General features: G+C 41.6%; 1 protein-coding gene across 1 annotated transcript in view; it reads left to right on the forward strand.

Moving 5' to 3' along the window:
- The first annotated feature begins 214 nt into the window (after positions 1-214).
- Positions 215-17689, forward strand: part of adamts16 (ADAM metallopeptidase with thrombospondin type 1 motif, 16) — a 40714-nt gene continuing 23239 nt past the window's right edge. The window contains exons 1-9 of the mRNA XM_079561164.1: positions 215-606; positions 760-850; positions 4037-4395; positions 10995-11295; positions 13400-13602; positions 14880-14963; positions 15100-15259; positions 16768-16873; positions 16962-17099. Coding sequence (XP_079417290.1) covers positions 547-606; positions 760-850; positions 4037-4395; positions 10995-11295; positions 13400-13602; positions 14880-14963; positions 15100-15259; positions 16768-16873; positions 16962-17099 — 1502 coding nt within the window. The 5' untranslated portion in view covers positions 215-546. The remainder of the gene's footprint in view (positions 607-759; positions 851-4036; positions 4396-10994; positions 11296-13399; positions 13603-14879; positions 14964-15099; positions 15260-16767; positions 16874-16961; positions 17100-17689) is intronic.

A 17689-nucleotide genomic window follows, 5' to 3' on the forward strand; every position in this document is an offset into this window, starting at 1 on the left:
AGACTGTTGCGCACCTTGTCAACCGCCACAGGTGTCACGTGTGATTGGCTGCTGGCTGTATTTACCAGCCCCACGCGCCCCTCACCAAACTCGCTGTCGCTATCCTCCCCCTTCGAGCAACAGGCTCCTCTGCAGTCCGGCCACAGCGCGGCTTTCCTACGGGTGTGCTTTTTACCATGGGGAAAATGCAGCTTATCTAAGACAATCACATGATTTCACTGGGAGACAGATTGGTTCGCGGGAGCAACAGGGTAGAGAGGGAGAGAAGCGCTGAGCCAAAGTGTGCGCATTGATACGGAGAAAGTGGGGGAGAGAGGGGGATTGTCACATCCCGATCCACTGGGAATTTAACAAAATGTCTTGGCGCTGGAGAGAGGTGCAGCTGGAGCGATTACGCACCGCAGTTTTGCGCCTCTGAATGAATGGATAAAGTAAGGACACCAGGACTTGCAGCTGAGAAATAATCATTGATGCATCATTCACAAAGTAAAAACGGGGCTGCATTGTTGACGCTCGGAGACGTATCGGAAAACGTGACCTACAGATATGGCTCGGTTGCGGATATTTTTCCATCTCCTTCTTCTAAACCTGTGTGCACTTGGACAAGTAAGTATCTCATCCCCCCCTTTACTCCTGCACGCACATGCACAAGTTCACAAAGTTGTCAACACTTGCCACGACTGTCTTAGGATCACTTTCCAATTTGTTGTCGGCTACACTCAAAAAACAAAGTCCCGTTTACATTACCTCTGCTTGCAGAACTCACGGTTGAGTAAAGGTGATGACAGTGTGGAGCAGCACCGCGACACATCGACGCTTCTACAGTCTCTCAATTTGCCTCAACATACAGGTATGTGAGTGTCGACGGGGCGAAATGGCAGATATAATGAGGCTGTTAATATGGGAGTCAATGCACTGTGTTAAAAAAAAAGACCAAATGTATGACCTGGCTGCAGCATCTCTTTGCTCACCTGAGTGTGTGTTCCCTATCTTCACCGCTAGGAGGCAACGTGCACCCTGATACCGTAGTGATTTGTTGGCACAGCATACATAGTCACTAAAAGGCACAATTGTGTATCTTCTCATGAGGTAAAAACGGTTTGGGATCATTGTTAATGGTGCTTAATGAAACATTATGTGTGCAGCCAATAGTCTAGTGGTTAAAGCTGCTGCACCTATGGCAAAACAAGGCTGTTGCACATATTCTGCCCTAAGCGTTGGAGGTGGCTCTGTCCTATCCAAAAATAAACTTCAAAAAAATGAAAATGCCCATTATGTTGCCCTGCTCTTAATGCAACCATTAATGCATCTCTACATCTTGCACACTGCTGACTCTGCATCTGTGTTGGCTGGATCCCTTTCAGACCATTTTCAGTAATGATGGAAAACAGATAGATAAACAAATAAGCCAAACAAAAAGCAGAGCTGCTCTCTTTGTGCACATGAAGATGAAGAGAAACACAAGGATTTCCCCCCAGATGTTTTCCATCAGATCACAATAAGACTTTAATCACTGCAGCACTGTGTCAATGTCTTCTTATGGCTTCAGTAAAGTGGGTTAAGAGGGAGTTCATGCTGAAGCTGTTGTTTGGTTGGAATTCCGGCTTCTCATCCTGCTTAGACATTTAGGACTAATGGCAGTCAGGAGCCACTAAACCAACAAACCAGCCACTGCAGGGTCCTGTCTCAGTCCAGCAGACAAGATAAGTGTGTGCCCTGTGTTTGTATACTGTCAGACATGGGTCATTGCATCTGGGTTTAAGTGAGAATTGGACCAGCAGGCCTAGATAGATGTGAGTGCCTTTTTTTGTAAGAGATGTGGAGTTTCGAAAGTTTGATTGTTTCTCAGTAAAAAATAATGTTTTCTTTACTTTGAGAGCTTGTTTGTTTGTTCGGCAAATTTATGTTAACAATACATGCATTGAATTTTACTCACACAGACACATGCTTTCCACCAATTATTACATACCTTATTATGCATTATTAACATGCACATAAATACATTTTTGTGTCTACTTTTTGTAGCCTGACTACTCACTACTCGTGTTTAAACACATGCTGTTATTATGAGAGCTTAAGTAATGCTTTCACTAAATAGCATATGACATGATGAAGGTGGTCAAACTGGATTAAGTGGTCAGTGCCAAACCCAAGACAGAGTGATGACACACTGTCTGTCCCCCTGCACCTCTCTGAAGCAGCCAAAACATGTCCCAGTGCTATATTTAATCATCATTAGTTTTAAAGTAGCAGATACACTGGACAAGTCAGCAAGCCGTTAAGTGTGGACTCTACCGTTAATTCAGTCACAGCGGGTCACAAGTAAATGTCTTTGTGCCAGTCCTGATTTAAGATTGAATTAACAAGGGACATCACAGCAAGCTTTTATAGCCAAATCATGAATCAAGTCAGATGTTCGGGTGCATGATTGACCATTAAATGCCAATATGTTTCAACTGACTGGTAAGTTGTAATTTATAATATGAATAATGCATGTGTTCAGCCAGGATGAAAGAAAAACATTGTGTCAGGAAGGACATGTGGCAGCAACGATAATGAATGAGAGTGTGTTTGAGAGAGAGAGTTTGGGACAACAGATGGAAATCAGTCCTAGGATACAATCCAGCGTGGCGTGTTTACATGTATGAGTCCAATGTATGTTCATTAACATGCTCTGTCCCTACCAAATAAACAAATGAATAAGTGAATAACTATTAACCATTGAATTATTGTGAGGGCCGTGAACATTTTTGTATCAGTTCTTTAGTGTTACTGTGATTTACATCAGTACCTGAAAAAATACTTATTTTGCAATGCTGCACTGCTCATTTTCTAGTATTTTCAAATGTCTTTGTTTGATGGGGAAACCGGAGCACCCGGAGGAAACCCACCCAGACTCAGGGAGGGAAACATGCAAACTCCACACAGAAAAGTCTGCACAGTCTTGGAATTGAACCCTGGACCTTCTTGCTGTGAGGCCATAAACGCTCAGCCACCGTGCCAGAAATGTTAAGTAACGTAAATCAGCGGCACTGGCACCAGAAATAAAATAATGGTAGCGAAGGTGCCACAGAAGGTCCATCCATCCATCTTCTTCCATCTTCTTCCAATTGTTCGTTGCCGGGTCCTGGGGGCAGTCTTTCGAGCTGCCCATATCACATAGCACCAGCCCACATTGGCTCCTCCTGCAGGCGATGGGTCCATGGAAGGGTGGCTTCACAATTCTAACTGGGCCTGTTCTCTCATAAGGGGCTTCTGAACCGTTCTTCGTCTGACCCGTCAGCCAGGAGCTGTTTGCCATGGGAGACCTTACCAGGGATACGAAGCCCCCGACAACATAGCTCAAGCATCATTCGGTGCTTAAACCCCTCCACCATATTGCGCTTTACAAGCCTGTATAACCAAGTTTCTCAAAGCACCACACTGTAGTCATTATTCATTCATTCCACACTCGGGGGTGGTAAGCTTCTATTGTAGTCTTATCTACGCTTTTTCTCAAATGTCCTTGGAAAAGCTATGCGTGCTACCTCAAAACCTCAGCTACTCTTTGGCTTGACCTTTTGAGCAAGGACTGTTATTTTCTGTGGTCGCAGACTCGCAGCACCATATAACATTGCCGCAGAGAACAGGCCCGCGACCTGCCACAGCTCCCTTTATGGCCAGCAGTTATTCAGGCCAAGCCGTATAGTAAAAACTGTAGTAAAACATTTTGACAAACATGATTCACTCTCCGCTGAAGGGATGTGTTTGAATGGTCTATAACCTCTCATTTTCTTGTAACTCTTCCTTGACCCCTTCCCCACAATATATGAGTCGGGTCAAGGAGAATTTATGTGCGCGGTGGCGGTCGTAATGACAGGTCAAGTTAGAGCTGACCAAGATGAGTAAAATTTAATGCATGCTTGGACTATTTGGTAAATGATGATGAGATCACAGTGAGAGAGGAATGAATCAATAGGAATCAATGTATGCACCTTCTTCTTCAAGCAAGTGTGGTGTTTGTGACAGTCCTTTTTTTTTTTTCATTTTTGCACAGAATATGAGATCGTTTCACCATACGAGGTGACCCATGAAGGCATTTACATCTCCCATGACGTGTCCCACCACCAGAGCAGAAGGCGAGTCCGGTCCCTGACCCCAGACGCCGGCTCGTCCCGGGCTGATAACAGCAGCCAAACGGTGCACTTTCAGCTCAGCGGCTTGGGGCAGGACTTCCACATGGAGCTGAGGGAGGCCTCGCACAACCTGATCGCACCTGGCTTCACTGTGCAGATCCTGGGAAAGAACGGCACCAAGAGCCTGAGGGCCTACCACAGGGATGACCTCTGCTTTTACCAGGGGTCACTGAGGGCAAGGGTCAACTCCTCTGTGGCACTCTCCACATGCATGGGGATGGTGAGTCCAAACACATTCAGGGTGTGTTTTGTATTGTATTTGGCGACTATTATAGCTTCCAAATGTTCTGTGGGAATCCAAGAAATAGAATGTATAGGAAAAACACTCTTCAAAAGGCATTAGAGTTGGTACAATCTTCTCTTTATCATACTGTGTCCTTTTAACTCACATTCATACTCCACTCATCCACAGGCCCATTAAGGTTTTGCAGGGGAGTCCATAGCAATGGAGTCAGCCCATTGTCCCACTGGTCAAGCTTTGCACCCTCAAACACATGTGACACAGGCTGACATACAGTGCCTGGCTGGCAAAGTCCCTTTCTTCATCTATCCCCTGCCATTAGCTCAGCCTTTGAGACTTTTACAAAAAAAAAAGAAAGAAAGAAAAAGCTCTGAAATGAATAGTTCTTTATTATCAGCCTACTTTGTTGAGAAGTCTATACTCAATGTCCCCCACCCCATAAAGGAAACCATAAGATTGAAATTAAGCATGTGTGAGTGAACCACCCAGGAAAACCCACAGTGTGCAGTTGAGTGCTAAGTAGTCTGGACTTTAACAAAAGGCTGTAGGCATCCATACATAATCCCTCCATTCTTTCCTCACTTATACACAAGACCTGCTCCAACTTATGAGTGCAGGACCAAGCCAGGTTGCTCATTTTAACGATCCTGATGTATATGTGTGCAGTCACTTTGCTTTGACAAAGTCACAGGTAAGGAGTCATTCTCAAGGTAGAGCGTTTGGTCATCTTTGTCATTCTATAACACTCTTCACACTGTGAATATTTAGCTATACAGGGTTTAAAAATGTTAAAATTATGTATTTTCCTCCCCTTACATGTTCCAACAATGTCCTACTGTGTAGAATGAGTCAGACTTGTTCACCACAACTGCCTCTAAAATCCTGCACTGTCACTCCAAAGCGTGTTACTTCGGGTCCGAATTGCCGTCATGCACGAGCTTAATATAGAAGGTGCAGTTACAAGTATGACCTGAGGTGGCAGTAGTGAGCATACAATGGCGAACTTGCATCTAGCCCCTTTAAAGTGCTGTTAGTGTTGTTGTTGTTTTGTTGTTGTTTTTTTGAGTAGGCTTGACAGTTCCAAACCATGTTAAAATATGAATTGCTCTGGGAAGGAAAATTCAAAGACTAATAAAGGGAATAGAAAAATAATATACTCTTAAGCAACTGTTAAAATATTCACGTCTTTTGTACAGTATGTCTTTTAGTAAAACAAATCCTTCTCTTAAATGATGTGGTGCTGGTCGAAGTGGCTGATGACAGACATTGGCTGCCTCTGTCAGTCTACCCCAGGGGAGCTGTGGTCACTAACGTAGCTTACCACCACTGAGTATGGTGGTAAGCATATATGTATATAAGACAAATGCATTGATATTATAACATCATCAAGCCAATGGTGAACATAAAAGTCTGATCAATTAATTTATTAAAGAAACTGAACAGAATGTGCATCCTTACCTTGCACACCAAGCATTGTCCCGTGAAGGGCTGTATACAATGCTTGTTTATACTGTGTGCTCAATGTGCTTGATCTTGTCTGGGAATTGCCTCTTTGACTTCAGTCACAAAATGGCAATCCTCCAGGGATGCCTCTTTTTCCAGAGAGCGTCGGCATTTCAGCACAGCTCTCAATAAAAGATTCAGCCAAAAGGTCTAGGGTTACAGTAACTATAAATGTGGTTCTCACGATTGAAAGACAAGAATTGACTCGCCCCCTGAAAATGGTCTTGTGACCCACTTTTGGGTCAGACCCCACCAATTGAGAATTGCTGAATTAGGAAATTATGGAGCTGCGTGCTTTACTGCTATGCCACTATCTTTCAGTCTATAAAGGCACTTTGGTAAAACAGATGCCTGGACCTTAATTTTTAGAATAAACAGCAATGACAGAACATCTCTTCATAGTCAAAAGACATGTCAAAGACATTAGTTACAAACTCCATGTGTCCGACAGGATGATAGCTGCTGGTCATTGGTGACCTTGCACTTTGGGTATTTTTCTATTTGGCAGGTGACAGGCAAATATTGACCAGAGATTCCAAAATCAATAGTCAGCTTGTGCAGCCACCACCTGCCTTCAAAGGTAAAGATAACCTTGTAATAGTGAGAGTCATGCAATATTTATCATTGCTACAGAGCAGCAGCTTGTCCTGTTATAACCCCGACATAAACCTGTGAGTATTGCACTTTTCTGCAGCGAGGCAAACAATGTTGCATTGCATTAATCTATTTACATTCTTAGCTGACTAAAAAATATGCTCATCCAAGTATAATCCATTCTATTTCTCTGAACTTGGGACTGGTACAAAAGTACAATTAGTTTTGAACCAATGTGGCAGGAATAATCCAATTATAGTCTATTGATGCTAAATACTCTCAGGAGAAAAAAAGCTCTGATTTTTAACCCTCAAATTACACATGTGTTAAATCATCTTTTGTAAAACAGCTGAAACCATAGGCTTCGCTTTACATGCTCACGCCTTTGTATCTACTGTATGTATCCTACATATCTTCTATCTAAGTTCATTCTAACATACACCTTGCCTTTGAACCAAAGGAAACATCTCGTCCTGCTACAAATCACTTGGAGTTCAGGCGTTTCTGGCTTGTAAAGAGACGGGAGTTTGTAGCCTCAGGACTAGTAGCAGTAGTAATAATAGAATAAGGCACACTCCCCGCCTTTGGGATTTCCAACAATATAAGAGACATCATCACTTGATGTGAAACAGATTTGATGAGCAGGCAGTGTGGTCTTGGCACAGAACTATAATCATTTTCCAAACCTGTGTCAGTGTTTTATGAGTTTGTTGACATCATTCGCGTTACTAAGCTGATAGCTTTACATTTTTGGATTGTTCTTGACCGCTTTCCAACAAATACTTTTTTTGCAGGGATATGAAATTCTGTTTTGAATTCAAAATTTGCGTCTTGCACAGCTAAAGAGTTGCCAAGACCAACAGATCCTTATGCATTTATTATGGAGATCACTGGGAGCGATATGATAGCATTGTTTCAAATAAAGTTACCCCTTGAAACTAATTCGGACATGAATCTAAAAATAGACTCTGCCTCAAGTGTCTTGAACAAGTTAACAGTTTTTTGGCCACAGTCAGGTGCACCTTGTAATACATTTAGAGCTTCCTCTGCAGTTCCGTTTTGTGTAGTTTCCCGCCTGTGCCCTCTCATTCCTGTCCCTGCTTGCCTGAATGTGTCTGACTCCAGAGCGTCCAGCTGTTTGCGCCCTCCCAAGCAGTGTTTCAGCATTTTATGACTGCTATTTGCACCTCGTCCGCAGCACTGTGTAATCTGATGACTTTGGATATTTAGGAAAGGCTTCAGAGTGACCTAACCTCCACAATACTATCTCGCAAATAGACTAGATAAAGTAAGGCCCATAATATAGTAATGTGTAATAAACTGTAAAACTTGAATCTTGGCAAGAATTAAACCTGTAGTAGATTCAATGTGATGTTCGTTACCAAATCGTGTGTTTCATGCAATTTCACATTGATGTGCACTATGTTTCGTACAGTTGTGGCAGTAACACATGTATGTCAAGGGGAAAAACTAGCTCCACTGTAGGCTTGGATATTTTTTAATTCAAAGTAATACAAAACAAAGTCATTGAAAAATGTATTGAATGCACCCCTAAGATTCAGCTATAAAGAGCCATAGTGCCTTGGCTGACCCTCTTGGAAAGACCCTCTTATCAGTTTTAAAATTGCAGTTCATTAAGCTACTGAGTGCCTTTGGGTTGAGGCCGATGACAAGAAGTCAACTGAAGATTTCACCACCGGCCCCAAGGAAGAAATCAAAACTGGTCTAGATTTAGAAAGTGTAGAATGCAACGTATGCATGTAGTGATGACAGGACAAGGCATGGGGAGTTGGGAGCGGATGAACATTGTCAAAATGTGATCACTGATATCATGAGCATGTCTGACATGATGGTAGCAGTGTCGTTTCAGGGAATGAGACATGGTTCAAATGGCTGCATGACGCTTGGTCCACCACACACATGGATACTGCTTAAGGGACTGTATCTACTTCACGTTGCTGCTTTAAAGCTAACTACCATTTGTTAGAGGATAACATTAAATCGCTATTTATCATACTGGGTCAGGCTGTACAGTCGTACTATCTCTGTCATAGCCTTGACTGTGGTGCTCAGGCGCCACTCTCTGCCACTGAATGCTTGCGTATCAGTATGACGCTCTGAGAGGGTATTTATCCCTCTTCTGTGGAAGCATAGACAGACTTGAATGGTAGGACTAGCGCAATGTCTCGAGTTCATGTCTCCGGGTCCCGCACCGATGGTAAATAAACTTCTCCTGCATAAGACATCCAGATATGCTGCCTGTCATTCATCTATCCTCTCGAACACCATTGTTATTTCTCTAACACCATTCTTTTGTCATTACCTGATTCTTTCCATTGTGCCTAATCGCTTACAAAACGTTCTTGGATTTTGGGCTTTTTTTTTTTGCCTAATAAGCTATAGATGTTAAGGAAAATCCAGATTGTTGCCCAAATTGCAATAGGTAGATAATTTACTTTACTTTTACTTAAGGTTTGAAATGTTTGATGTGAGACAGATCTGTTAATGTTGCAAGCTTGGGTACAGGTACACTGGCAGAAGTAACTACTGTAATCCACCTGTCCTGGTCCTCATGGGGATAAGACAAGATGCCAGAATAAAGAAAAAGAAAAAGGAAAAGCATGAAGTCTTCACAAGTCTAGGGTAATTTTTCTATATTAACAAAACACTTCCATGCTCTAGACCTGGCCATCTTAAGGTTTTGGTATGATATTATTACACTATGATGTAATATAAAGGCTTCTTTGAAAATGTTGTGTTCTCAGTTTTGACTGATCAGAAGTCAAAAAGAACAATTACTGCTTTTGTATAAGATGGGAAATTGCCAGTGTCCTAACATAAACTATTCCAAACAGAACCTTAATGCCTTACCATATGTTTCAGGTCAGGGGCTCCATTGTGACATACAGCTAAATTATTACAATTGCTTGTGGTCTGGTGCCATGTGAATTACTGATGTACGCACTGCTGTCACAAGTGATTGTTACCAACCATTTTGGCTTACTCAGGCTTTCCTGACTATTATTACGATTTTTTGGCTGAAAGCAAAAATGGCTTATGGTACAATTGTTTATGGATATGTACCTCTGCGCTTGCTTGGATTTGTACTTTTTCAAATGCAGCAAAACATATGTAGCTACTGACCCGGGTAGGATGAGTAGTAGGCTATAATAATAGGGAGTTTACTTTTGCAGACAAAATAGTGCTAACATTGCAGTAAATCCCCAGTATGACTAAAGGAATGCTTTCCACATTGTTCTTGTTTATTTATTTTTTTACAAGGTGAAAAATATTGTAATCTTCTCAATGAGTACTGGGGCTTTAGCGCGTTTCCTGTTGTATTATATGCTTGTTTTGCGTGTCTGTGGTTAGGTTTGGTCTCTAAAGCACCAGTTACACTACAATGAGAAATGACACAACTACTATTCAGCTCTGCTCTAGTTACTGGCAAAGACATAAAAAGTCTGTTGTGACGCATTGATAAGATGAAAAAGGTCATCATGGACTGGGATATATATTAGGCCAACCATAAACGTATGGAAGTTTTACACATTGCATTATAGAGACGCTGTAGGTTATAACTGGGGATGCACCGATCCGATACTGGTATCGGAAATCAGAGCCTATACTGGAAAATACAATATCAGGTATCGACTACAATATCCGATACTGAACCGATACTAGTTTTGGCTCTCACCGCTTTAAAAACACAACTTGCACCAACTAAATCTAAGTGAATATGGGCATGCTGTATATCATTGTAAAGCTACGGACCTGGAGAATTCAATTGCTGAGTTAACATTCACAAATGTATTTTTTAATCACCGCAAAATTCTGCGGTTAGCAATAGCATGCTAAAGTTAGCGGGAGCATGCTAATACTAACAAAAACTAATCAAGGCTGGGTCAGAAACTGTTAGCCTATAGAAATACCTAAAGTAGCCAAATAAAGTAATATCAGCCACTGTTGTTTATACTATTGTAACCTAGATATTAGTGTAGAAAAGTCATCCTTGTTAAATGTTTACCCAAGAGTTTATCAATAGATAAAACTGATAATTGACATTGAAATATGACTTTATTGATCTTACAATGGAGAAGAATCAATTATGTTTTTCACTCAGAGAAAGCCACTTTAAGGAAGTCTCTTGGTATCGGTAAATGTCGGATATCGGCAGATGCTCAAACCCCAGTATGGGTATCGGTAGCAAAAAAGCTGGATTGGTGCATCTCTAGATAACAATTCAGTGCAATACCAATAATACGCCTTTTATGCTATTCAAGTACCACCCGGTCTAAACCTGGTTTATCACAGGACTACCGGGCTTAAACTAGGGCTATAACAAGTCTAAAATTGAACTAAACATGACTAGTGTGTTTCTTACCGAGCACTAATCCAAGTGAAGACAAAGCATGAAAGCACCACCAGAACACTGAATTGTCATTGATAGTAAGTTTTTGTTTTTTTATCGTTTCCTTCAGTCAGGTTTGATCCGAACCCAGGATGCCGACTACTTCCTGAGACCTGTATCTCACAGTCTGGCGCAGGCGGAGAACTTCACAGCTCCAACGGGGCACCAACCGCACATCCTCTACAAGAGCTACAGGGAGCCCCCGACCGAGACAGGACCCAAGTACCACAGCCTGCAGAAAAGATCGATACGTTCGGTCCGTGAAACCAAGAAGACAACTACACATGAAGATCAGCAAAACAGAAGACATCAGCACAGCCACAGCTACAGGCACGGACAGAGGCAGCACTTCTGCGGGAGACGGAAGAAATGTATGTAAGGGCAATTTTCTAATTATCTTTAATCTGTTGCTGTCTGCTATTTCAATTCATTCATATTAGACCCACCCATCAGTCATGTTAACAACTACTGTATGCAGCACTAAAGCTACGGCTTTTGTACTAAAACCGAAATCTTTTATTGCTTTAAAAACTGTTGAGAATACTTTTACTCAGTGTTTATAGTCCAGACAGCTTCACCAAACTTTCTTATTATTCCATTTGCCTCCACTACAAAGCATCTCCAGCAGATATCCTTTCATTTAGCTTTGTTCAAACAGTTTCACTCTATCAGCGAGTGGAGAGAGGTGTCCAGGTGTTTTGTATGCGCTCAAATGTGGCCTGAATTACTGTTACCTTCATACTCTTATACTAAAACTGAAAATGGGAAAGTGCAAAAAAAAAAGTTCATAGATTAGTTCATCTTAGTTCATCTTAGAGTGCTAGAAATGGGTTAAGACGTGACTAATTGTGTCTTCAGTATCAAACCTTTGTCAGTTTGAAAACAGAAAGGGTCTGATAATCCAGTACTCAATGGTTACAGTGTGCCTACTCTGTAGAAAAGAGTGCCAAGTGTGCATCTGACAATATGTTTTATAGCACCTTTCTTGGAATCACAACCAGATTGTTTGAGCACATTATTTCAATGGCTGCCATCTATGTTCAGCGTGTTACATTATCATTATGCTTTTCTGTGAATGATTAATCCTCACCTTTAAATCATATACTGCTCATATTTCACATGCTGGGTCTTGTAGCTTTTCAAAACAGTCAATCATGTACTAGACACTAGGCAGCATACGTCTTGTGTCTATGGTCTACATATTATCGGGGAGGCCTGCAAGTACTCACAGTAATTAATGTATTTCCCGAAATAAGGCAATGCGCTTTGTTGTTACACAGCGCACAAACATATATCATCAAAAGCAAATGTGATGTTTTTCTTTTACATCTGAAACACACTGTGAATAATCATTCAATACCCCTTTTCCAGACAAAATAGCAGCTCTGAACAATATCGTTTACACTAGGATTTCATTAGAGACTCAAGGTTAAGGGAACTGTTGTATAAAGTCACTCATTCACTTGCTCTGACTAATGTTTGCTTTAAGACGCTATCTCCAGATCAGTTAACATGGGTCCGTGCAAAAAGGGGGTCATTTCAAAGGGAGCGTAGACTGTATAGGGTCCAGGGACGTTACCCTGCAGAACCCCAGCTGTGTGTCCCCTGAGAAAACACAGTGTTGTTTACATTCCCGTGGGGTGACTTCAGTGAACACCTGTGCCATGTTTCAGGCGGAAAGACACACGTTTGGGGCGCTCACCTGCTTTCTGCCTACATAAGCAAACTTTGAAGGTTTTACGGTTTCCAGCGAGAAGTAAAAGTTCAGCTTCAGACATGTGGCTAAGATGTTTACAGGATTTACGGCTAAGCTGCGACCTGCTGACCTGATGTCAGAGGGAAGTGAAAGTAAAGCAACACTCAAAATACTGCCTGTCAGTTTATCCCAAGTCGTGTGTACTCTTTCAAAGCTTCATAGTTACTGAAATAGATTGTCACCAATTTTGACAAAATTGCACACCTATTTACAACACATACAATGTCCAATAGTAAACCTTTACTGTAGTACCATATTTTCTGGACTATAAGTTGCTCCGGAGTATAAGTCGCACCAGCCTTGGCAGCTACCTGGGCATGGAGGCCTAACTGCACCGTTGAAAAGCCTCTTCCGGCAACACGTTGTTCAAGCTCTAATTTGCGAACTCGTTCCTCTAGCTGTGGCCATCTCGCTTTTAGCCCGCGATTAGCTTTTTTTGTTTTCTTCAGTGCAGTAAGAGTAACCTCCGCCTTTCTCCAATCTCTCACAAGTTTCTCGCTTACTCCACACTTTCTTTCTCATGCTCTCGTGTTTTTTAAATCTTCAAGTGGTACAGTTGTGAAAATAACCAACATGTGAAATTATACATTGTTATACACGTGAACGTGAGTATAAGTCGCTCCCCCAGGCAAAATATGAAAAAAGTGCGACTTATATTAATACTTGCCATTAGGATAAACAGGTTGTTTTATTTTTTTCTGCCCTCCTTCTGACTTCAGTCATGCCCAAACCTCCAAAGGAAGACTTCTTGGTGCTACCAGATGAGTACAGATACATCCCCAGAACCAGGAGGGCGGTGCTTATGAGGCAGCAGACCAATCAGAAGCTGAACGTGGAGACACTGGTGGTGGTCGACAGGAAGATGATGGACAACCATGGCCATGACAACATCACCACATATGTTCTCACCGTGATCAACATGGTAACAGTAACACGTGTGGCTGTACTAGTCATGGGGCTTAACACAGTTGTTGGCGGAGGTGTCAAATGAGCAGTAATTGATTTGAAGTTCACATGTGAATCTATTACATCTTGTTGGTTTAACATTTTGACACCGTTCAGTCATCCTAACGTGATGTTGATGAGATCACTATGACTGCATTCTTTAGGTCAACCTTGGCCTTTAACGTGAGTTGTCAGCAGTGTAGGGAAGTACCTAAAGACACAGGCAAGTAATGGCTGTTTCAATGTTCATTTGTTTTAGAAGGATGAAGTTAACATGTGCAAAATCTCTAAATGAGTAAAAGTTCTTTAACCACCTATGTAAAAGGTAGCAATATTTGTAGTAGCAGTTTTAGTGTAGCAGTACATTTGTTGTATTTGTGCTAGTAGCAATTGAAAAGAATTGTTGGACTTGCACATTATATGACTTTATACTGAGTTAATGTACTTTAATTATTTTCATCAAAAATAGTAAAAGTGCTTCTTCACCTCCGACTGCATGTGGGCCCCTTCACACACTTTGTGTTATGATTGACTGACAAATCCCAAACTAATTGGTCTGGGTTAGAAAACATGATTTACACTACAGGTATGTAAAGCGGCCAGACAAGAAAGTCTCATAAACACAGTGTTGGATTTCCCAAAACATGCATGGCCTCGCACCTACAGGATAATTTAATATATGCTACAGTTACACCTTTGCAATGCTATTCAGGTTGTTTTCTTTAGAACTTAGTGTAAAGAATATCAATGTGTATATAACTGCACACATAAGGGTTGAGGCTGATGTTTTATTGTAATGGGAGTAAAAACAAGGACTGACAAAGATGTTTGTTATGGTGCTGTTTTCCGGCATCTGTGAAACATAATATTTTTTAATTACCACAAGGAGATGATAATGCGCACTTGCTTTGCTTAGCCGAGCTGTGTGTCAACGTGTGAGTCAGCAGTGCAGGGGAACATAAGGAATGAATGAAGGTGTTCTTGAAGAAAAGTAGGGCTTAGCAAGTGTCATCTGAGGAATTCACGAGGCGCTGGGAGAAAGACAAGCGTCCATTTTCAAAGCTCCAGCTGTTTTGATTGATGCACAGATAGGCACTGCACAATTAAAAACAGGGGCTGGGGTTGCCAGATCACAAAAGGGTCAAGTTGTGCTGTATGATTGCACAGATGAGATTGCAATATTGTTGTCATCATTGTCAAATGATGACAACATGATCAACATGTTTTTAATTAATCTATTTTTTTTTTCTTAAGGTTTCCAGCCTGTTTAAAGACGGGACTATTGGGGGAAACATCAACATAGTCATTGTGGGTCTTGTGCTTCTGGATGAAGAACAGGTAAAATCCAGTCCATCTCTATTTGTATTGCACATTTCACAAAAGAGAGAGTTACAAAGTGCTACACAGAATGCTGAGAGAAAAAAGTATCTTACCATTATTAGTTAACAATCTCAATGGTTCTTGTATCCACCAGGATGGTTTAGTGATCAACCACCATGCAGATCACACACTCAACAGCTTCTGTCACTGGCAGTCGGCGCTGGGAGGCCGAGCAGGACGTAGACATGACCACGCCATCCTCTTGACTGGACTGGACATCTGCTCCTGGAAGAACGAGCCTTGTGACACACTGGGTATCACCTTTGGATTTGATTAATCACCTTAGATTACAATATTTAACACTGCAGTAGGTGGTAATTTATTGTATAGTGCTATATAATGAAAGATAAAACTCAAAACTAATTTGGCATGTCTCGTGTCCCATGTGACTATCATGTGTGCCTTTGGGAAGGTGCCTCTGCCATCTGTCCCACCCTCTGACACAGGTTCACATCACCCAAACCAGATGTCCAGCAAATCTGTTGTTTTGACATCTCTGAGTACTCAAGTTTCACATGTTTCAAGAAAATACACATCAGTGTTTCACAACCAACCAATGACAATTTCCGAAATATATATGATTTAAGACAGTTTTTTATCAGTTCAAAATTGTGTGTTGAGTGCAACAAAGCCACAATGAGGAAAGCAACTGGTGCACATGATGAACTTCTTGAACCTTTTTTTTTTTCATAAATTGAGTGAATTACCACATAAACTAACAAAACAGCAGCAGTTTGTTTGTCATAATGACTATCCGGACACTATGCTTCTGTGAGAAAAAAGACTAGAAGTCAGTAGTGAGTATACAAGTACATGCACTGCTCTCAAAGGCTTGACTCAAGTTTTGACTTCAAAGTGTAGGGTCTAGCATTAGCCCTAATCATGGCTATGAAAGCTGAGTTCAAAGGCTGTGTGTGAGCTAGTTCTTTAGGCTACTTAGAGGTGAATGACCACGAGCATTGTCAGGCCATGTTACACGCTTTGTTTATGCAACTCTTGCTGACTCTTTCTGTAATGTTTTTCCCATTTATCAAGAGTACAGGGCACATAACAGTGATGATTTCTCCTTAAAAGTGAAACCAAATAGTTGTTCTCACAGTTAATCTTCTTGCCCATGTTTAACGCCACTGTCCACATTAGTTATGTACATGAGAACATATGTCTGCAGCCAATGAGTTAGAGCCGTGAAACAGCAACACATGGCTCAATTCTCACAGAAACACTCAAACAAAAAACTTAAAGGAGGCCCTCTGGGGTTTACTAGGCTTTTGATTCACTGCCAGAGTGCTGTGGGTCTGTATGAGAGAACAAAGAAGATGGTTTGAATAGAGCAAGAAAGTTTGCCCACAATTTTGGTGGCACGGTGGCGCAGCGGTTAGCGCTCGTGCTTCACAGCTAGAAGCTCAATCCTCAGTCCGGACGAGGCCTTTCTGTGTGGAGTCTGCATGTTCTCCCTGTGTCTGCGCAAGTTTCCTGCAGGCACTCTGGTTCCCCAACACTAAAATATGTACAATAGGTCAGTCCTCCAGCCAGGTGATACTGACCTCTTAACGGGGTGCAGCTGCGGTATCAAAGGACGGGTCAAATGCAGAGGACAAATTCCCCTACAGGGACAATAATAAAGTATGCCTTAACCTTCATTTATACAGTCTCTTTGTGATTCTACTGCACAACAATCGTAAATTAGATCTTTGTGACCGGATAATCTTTGTTCATGCCCAACTGCAAAGGAGCGTGCTAATTTCAGTGTGTTTGTTTGTAGGTTTTGCTCCAATAAGTGGCATGTGCAGCAAATATCGAAGCTGCACCGTCAATGAAGACACTGGTTTGGGCCTGGCGTTCACTATTGCTCATGAGTCTGGACACAAGTAAGACCTCAACGGCCATAGCAATGATATACACGATAGAGGATTTATATTATCTTCTTCATTTAGCTTTTACTTTGTAATTTCATAGTTTTGGGATGGTCCACGATGGGGAAGGAAACGTGTGTAAGAAATCCGAGGGGAACATAATGTCTCCTACTTTAGCCGGTCACAATGGGATCTTCTCCTGGTCCGCCTGCAGCCGCCAGTACCTCAGCCGATTCCTCAAGTAAGAGTTTAACACCACATTTATCTTAACAGAAAATGGAAAAAAAAAAAGATCTAGAAACAGAGTGCACAAGTAGACATCTCTTGTCATGGGAAAGCCTAACAATCTTAAAGAGAATCCCAGAAGAAGGGTGTAGCAGATGTATGCACTATGTCATAATATTATGACCACAGACAGGTGCAGTGAGTAACATGGAAGAACCTCTTCATCATGGCACCTGTTAGTGAATGTTAGCGTATTAGGCTGCAACCTTTGTTTATGGTAAGAAACATGCAAAAGTGTAATAACAATTTGCCAAGCTAAATATTTGTGTTGGCAAGATGACGGGTTCTATCAAGATGTTCAGTAAATGAGCACATGATTAGTACAGGCTGGCCAAGAACTATGTACTTTTGCTGAAATTGTTAAGTTTAAGTTCGTTGAGCCATTTCTGGTGCAAAAGAAAGTAACACAGCAGTGACATTTTTAGTTTGAAATGTGATGTGAAAAAAAGACTTGGGAGTTCTTGATTCTTATGGATAGACAGAACCTTCAGATCAATTTCTTTTCCAGCCATTGTACCCACATTATATATATGAGAAACATTGTGC

The sequence above is a fragment of the Gobius niger genome (assembly GCF_951799975.1).
Source record: "Gobius niger genome assembly, chromosome: 8".
Lineage (NCBI taxonomy): Eukaryota > Metazoa > Chordata > Actinopteri > Gobiiformes > Gobiidae > Gobius > Gobius niger.